The sequence below is a fragment of the Pteropus vampyrus genome, unplaced genomic scaffold, assembly GCF_000151845.1.
Source record: "Pteropus vampyrus isolate Shadow unplaced genomic scaffold, Pvam_2.0 Scaffold90, whole genome shotgun sequence".
Lineage (NCBI taxonomy): Eukaryota > Metazoa > Chordata > Mammalia > Chiroptera > Pteropodidae > Pteropus > Pteropus vampyrus.
The window spans coordinates 532,240-538,258 of NW_011888871.1; the positions used below are offsets into that span (position 1 = coordinate 532,240).

The following is a 6,019-nucleotide window of genomic DNA, read 5'->3' on the forward strand; positions in this document are numbered from 1 at the left end:
GTCCTGCGTCTCACGCTCGATCGTTAGCCGGATCGTTAACGTCTTACTGTTTAACTTCAGAGGAGCTGTGGCCTGAGGCGATGGACTTTTCTCCAGAGAGGGTTTTACTTTTCCCCAGGGTGCTGTCCGGGACACAGACGGGGCTCCCCTGGGCCCCCCGATGTGCGGGCCGCATCCCACCCAAGGCGCGCCTGTGGGGGCAGCAGCCACAGGAGGGGGGGGGTGTCGCTAGGGCGGGCCTCCCCCTCCCCCTCCCCCGTCTCAGAACCAGCTCGGCCGCATCTGTGGGCTCGGGGTCCCTCCCTGCTTCTGTCCCGTGGTTAGGTCTCTGATATTTTCGGTCGTGTTTGTTGAGCCGTTGTTTACTGTAGACAGATTCTTCCTTTTGAGTGTAACATTTCCGTGAGTCTCGACAAACACATCGCAGCCATCACCAGGACCGGGTGTAGAAGAGCTTGCCAGCCCCCCGACTTCCTCGCTGTCCCCCGTAGCCGGCTGCTCCCCCATCTTACACGCATTTGGAAGCGGTTCCTGTGCTCCACTTGGCTTGTTCGGGCTCTTTCAGTGGGACGGCGGGTCTAGTTTTCAGGGGACACTCCTTCCTGCCCCTTCCAGCTTCCGGTGGTGGCCGGCCGTCCTGGGGGTTCCCTGGCTTGTAGCTCCCTGCCCCCCGTGGCCACATCGTTGCTTCCCTGTCTGTCGGCGTCCCTGCTCCTAAGGACACCAGGCACGTTGGATTACGCCCGCTCTAGTGACCTTATCTTAGCTCGATCACTCTGCAAAGACGGTCGATAAGGTCACGTTTTGAGTGTCAAGGGTTAGGACTCCAACCTGCGTTTTAGGGGGCACAAGCCACACTATAACCATCGTCACCATCACTGTCACCTCCAGAGCTAAAATTCCTTGGCCTCTCAGAGCTAAAGACCTCGGCCACTCATTTCCAAGGTCACACCCTAGACCCGTGCTGTCCAGGACAGCAGCCACGGGCCACGCGAAGCCGCCGAACACATAAGACGCGGCTGGTCTGAGGCGGGATTGTGCTAAGTGCGGGAAGCACACGGGGATGAAGAGTCCGTATGAAAAGCAGTGTAAACGAGCTTTTAATTTTTAAACATTCGATTACACGTTAAAATATTAATTTGGCCGTGTTAGGTTAAGTGAAGTATTATTAAAATCAACTCGATCTGTCGATTTTGCTTTAAAATTAGTAAAACTGGACATTTCGTTGCACATTCAGCTCTGACTGTGCTGCAGAGGGTGTGGCCTGGGCCTTGTCACCGGCCGCCGTCCCCACCGGGGTCCAAGCCTCTCCCTGTAAACCGTCCTTGGGTCCCCGCGCGTCTATCCGGTGCCCTCACGGCCTCTGGCCTGCCGGGCACCCCCCGCGTTCCCGCCTTCTCCAGCACCCCCCTCCCCTCCCCTCCCCTCCTCTGGGTTCACGTCGCTGCACCCTTGGGGCCCCTCGTCTCCCAGCCACTCGCCCACGCTCCGTGCACACAGCTGGCAGGGTGGCGCCCTCCGGCCACTCCGACCCCCGGCCTGCCTCTTACACGGTCACTTTGGGTCCACCCGGAGGGCCCAGAACAACCTTCCCATTTTCATCCCATCTGCAACGTCCCTTCTGGCGCGTGAGGGGTCACACTTGGGGTTCTAGGTAATAGGACATGGGCGTCTCCAGGACCACCCATCGGACACCGAGGCAGCTCGGCCCGTCCTGTGGCCGCAGTGGCCTGGGGTTGGGAGAGGGGTGCCCAGCCTCCCCTCACGTCCCTCTGCCTCTCCCTCTCCCGCCCCCTGCAGGTGGCATCCTAAACTTCCTGAGGGACAGCAAGCCGGGAGATGCGCTGTGCGTGCTGGGCCTGACGCGGTGCGACCTCTACCCCCACGAGACCTGGGGCTTCACCTTTGGCTCGTACCTCCCCGGGCAGGGTGAGCTGGCGCGTCCCCCGGGCACACCAGGGTGTCCAGCCCCTCCTGGCTGTCACTCGCCTACATGCAAATAGCCATCGTGGCTCACAGCCCCGTCCCAGCCCCTCAGGCTGGGCTCTGCCCCAAGGCCATCACGCAGACACAGTGGCAGAGCTGGGCCTTCAGGACCTGTGCATCCTGAGCACGGGCGGCCTTGCCCCCGGGCCCCTGGGGCCAAGGCTGCACCTGGAGCCTCTTCCCTTTGCCTCCCCCAGATGTGGGCATCTGCAGCTTCGCCCGGTTCTCAGGGGAGCTGCTGCAGGGGGGGCCCAGTGCCTTGGACCTGGCACCAGCACGGATGGCGGCAGATGACCCCACAACCACCCTGTGGGACAGAGGCCAGAGCCTGTGCTTCAGCGCCCTGGGCACGGTCCAGTGCTGCAAGGTGGGCAGGGGCCGGGGTCCCGGGGGGCTGCAGGGGGTAGCAGGACATGGGGGGCAGGACGACGGCGGGAGGGCTGGGGTGCTGGCGAGCTCCGGGCATCAGATGGAAGGACACAAGTGGACAGCCACGGAGCCCTGTGTCCAGCCCTCACGACGAGGACGAGCCTGCACTTCAGAGACACCAAGGACTTTGCCGAGGTCACAGGGCTGTCCAGTGCAGGGCTGGGATTCGAATCCGTGTCTGATTTCAAGCCCCGTGCAGTGCGGCTCCCAGAGCCGCCCACGCCAGCTCCCCCATCCCCGCAGCCCAGGGCGGGCGGGCGGCACCGTGCAGTCAGTGCTTGGACCTCTCTCTTCCTGCCGCTGGGCCTCAGCCCAGGGTCGGGGTCCGGGAGGGACTGCCCGGATGCCCTGGGGCTATGCCGGGTGTCCGGGGTCAAGGCCACAAGGACAGTGGTGGGCTTGCTCCCTCAGGTCACGTGCCACGAGCTCTGCCACCTGCTGGGCCTGGGGAGCTGCCGCTGGCTGAGCTGCGTCATGCAGGGGGTGCTCAGCCTGGACGAGGCCTTGCGGCGGCCGCTGGACCTCTGTCCCGTCTGCCTGCGGAAGCTGCAGCACATCCTGGGCTTCAAGCTGGTGGACAGGTACAAGGTGAGCTGCGCCCTGGGCCTGGAGCCGCCCCAGGTGGGGAACTGGGAGTCTGAGTCCTGGGCGGCCTCCAGGGAGCCGGTGGCAAGGACCCTGTGGTCTGGAGACAGGCGGGTGGTGGGCGGGGGCTGCAGAGCTCCAGGCGCAGTGACGGGCCTGCACCATGTCACCGTGAGCCGCTCTCCGGGATTGGCCCGGCGCCGGGCCCATGGCAGGGAGCGCTGGGGGCGGAGAGGGCCCAGGGCCCAGGCAGGACGCAGTCCAGGTGCTCACTCGCGGGGCCTCACCTTGAAGGGGCCTCCCCCGACCCCTCTGCGTGGCTCACTGCTGCCCGGGGAGGAGCAGGGCCCTCAGGGGCGGGACCCACTGGACGGACAGAGCAGGTCCTGTGGGCGGCCGGCGTGGCCCTGCTGCCCTCTGCTGGCGGCACGAGGCATTGCCCGCAGGCCCAGGAGCGGTCGGCGACTCCACTGCGGGAGACCTTCGCCTATGGGAGGTTTGCTCCACTCTGAGTTCAAAGGCAGATGGTGTCTATTTTTTCTTTAAGCCCATCTTTGGATGAAAACACTGAGTTAAAAAAGTTTTCATTTGAATAAAGGCAAAGGTCTATCAATCAAATAGCTTCAGCTTAATTTTAAAACCAAAAGTTTTAAGCCAAAAGCTTTAAATGAATCTTGTTGTGTTTGAGGTTCCAGGATGTCTGTCTCTGTCACTAAAGGGGGGGCTGGGCCGGGGTGGGCAGTGTCTGTTACTGTGACCACACAGACAGGGGACAACCTGGAGCAGCGGTCGGAGCAAAGTGCAGGACGCGAAGTGAGTTTTCCTTGTTTATTTCCTTTGCTTTTAATGTAATTGTAAAATTTCACTGTAAGCTCTGTATAACTTGGCGGTGACTACTGCTCGCCTGGCCGCTGGGCTCCTGCGTCGGGCCCCAGTCCTCAGAGGCGCTCGTGGGGACTCTGCGTCAGGAGCCTGCCACGTGCCCTGAGTGGCTGGGGACAGCGGGGTCCCCTTAGGTGAGGGGCTCCCTGGCTGGGTAAGTGACCGCAGACAGAATACCACTTGTGTCTCCCTCTCAGAGGCTCCACGCCTGGACACAGGCCGTGGCGGGGACGCTGCCGGGCCAGGAGGCAGGACAGCCGGCCGCGTCGGAGGACACGCCGCCAAGCAGCGCAGACTCGGGCTCGTGCTGCGAGAGCGACTCGGAGCCGGGCACCAGCCCCTCGGAGCCCCTGTCCCCCGACGCCTGGACCCACACCTTCGCGGCAGAGCTGGACCCCGGGGGTGGGCTGGGGTCCTTGGTGGCATCGGAGGCCATCACAGAGCATGGACGGTGGCTGGCGAGGTGCATCCGGGCCCTGGAGAGGGAGGTGACGGGGGAGGAGCTGGCCCGCGTGGACGGCGCGGTGGACGCGCAGGCCCGGTGGGAGATGTTCGTGGGGCGCCTCGCGGTGCCCGGGCCGGGCCGGGCCCGTGGCAGGGATGGTGGGGGGCTGCACAGGGCGCTGGGGGACAAGCTGTCCTCCCTGAGGAAGAGGCTGAGCGTGCGCAAACTGTCCCGGGCCGGCTCTTCTCCCTGTCACTTGAAGGCAGAGGACAGTTAGCTCAGAGCCACCACCTGTCCAATGTCCATCTTCCCCCGGACCCCACTGCCTGGCGCTGGCCACCCAGGGTGCTGCGGTTCCCAGGGAAGCCGAGGAAAGTCGTCGTCGGGTGGCCCACCTGCTCCCAGTGCCCAGCCTGGACTTAGCCGTGGTGGCGGGAGGCAGGGCGCTCTCTCTGCAGCCTCTGGCCTCTGAGCCCCTCCAGTGTTTACAGCTGGGGTGACGGGGCCTCCACTCACTGTGAACTCGGCTCCCAGCCCCACAGCTGGCTCCCCTGCCCCAAGGGAAGTGAAGCGGTTCGCTTCTGCTGACAGCACCCCCCACCCGAGGGTGCTTCCTGCGGTGCCGACGGCCTTTCGGTCCTCAGGACTGCACGGGGCAGCTCCGTGAACGTTCCGGTGGCTGCCGCCACCTCAGCGTGTGCCGAGGTCTGCTGTGTGTTTGGACGGTGCTGGGGGACAGGGGTGCGTGTGACGGCAGGTGGGAAGCCGGGCAGGGCCTGCCCGCTGTCACTCGGTGGCGAAACAGGTGGCCGCTTTCTTGGGACAGTTCCTGACACAGGTGGCCTGGGGTCCGGACGGGGAGTGTCCCTCGAACCCTGTCCCCTGTGTTCTCGTCTAGTTCTGTCCGTCGATCCTCGGCAGCTGGCTGAAGCCCGTGGTGATCTCCAGCTGCGGCTGTGGAGTCGGCCGTTTTTCTTTGATTTTTGTTACGTTTTGCTGCTGTCGCTTTAAGCCTTTCGTGCGCGTACCCGGGTGCCGTTTTCCCGGCGGTGCGACCCTGTTTCTACGGTAAACGCCCCAGTCTCTGCTCCGTGAGCGCCCCAGGCAGAGGGACTTCTGGTCCCGACGGCAGAACGCCTGGGGCGTGATGAGTCGGGTCACAGCTCCCGTCCCCTCTGCAAGGGGGGCTCGTACGGTTTGCGGGGTATCCAGTCTTGCGGCCTTTTAAGAAAACCTACAGGATAAAATCTAGAAGAGGAGGGGCCCCCCACGCAGGCAGCCTGAAGCCGGTGCCACCAGGGGGCCCTTCGGAAAGAGGCACAGGGTGCGTAGTGCTGGGCTTCGGGCGGCAGAGGTGCAGCTCCTCGGTCCCCAGGCCTCCTGCGTGGCTCCACAGAGGCACCAGTGAGCCTGGGCCTCTATCACTGCGACAAACCACCCAAACCCAGTGGCTTAAGACCCCAGCACCGCGTAGCCCAGGAAGCCGTGGTGTAGCGGAGCGTGGTGGGCGCTCGTCCAGCTGGGCCCCGGCTTCTGAGACACTGACGTGGGGCGGCCTCCCACGCGGGGCCTCAAGTCCCACCGCACGCGCTTCAGACAGTCACCCAGGCCCCCCAGCTTCGGCGAGGATGGCGAGGTTCCTGAAAGGCAGGGCAGACGGGAAAACCCACTCCAGGAGTTTGCTGCTTGGCG

At 64.1% G+C, this 6,019-nt stretch overlaps 1 protein-coding gene across 1 annotated transcript in view; it reads left to right on the plus strand.

Annotated features, from left to right (window-relative positions):
• The window catches only part of AMZ1 (archaelysin family metallopeptidase 1), an 8,548-nt gene extending 3,813 nt beyond the window's left edge, over positions 1 to 4,735 (plus strand). The window contains exons 2-5 of the mRNA XM_023532755.1: positions 1,801 to 1,929; positions 2,184 to 2,353; positions 2,827 to 3,003; positions 4,080 to 4,735. Of these exons, the coding sequence (XP_023388523.1) occupies positions 1,801 to 1,929; positions 2,184 to 2,353; positions 2,827 to 3,003; positions 4,080 to 4,604 (1,001 nt within the window). The 3' untranslated portion in view covers positions 4,605 to 4,735. The remainder of the gene's footprint in view (positions 1 to 1,800; positions 1,930 to 2,183; positions 2,354 to 2,826; positions 3,004 to 4,079) is intronic.
• The last annotated feature ends 1,284 nt before the right edge of the window (positions 4,736 to 6,019 follow it).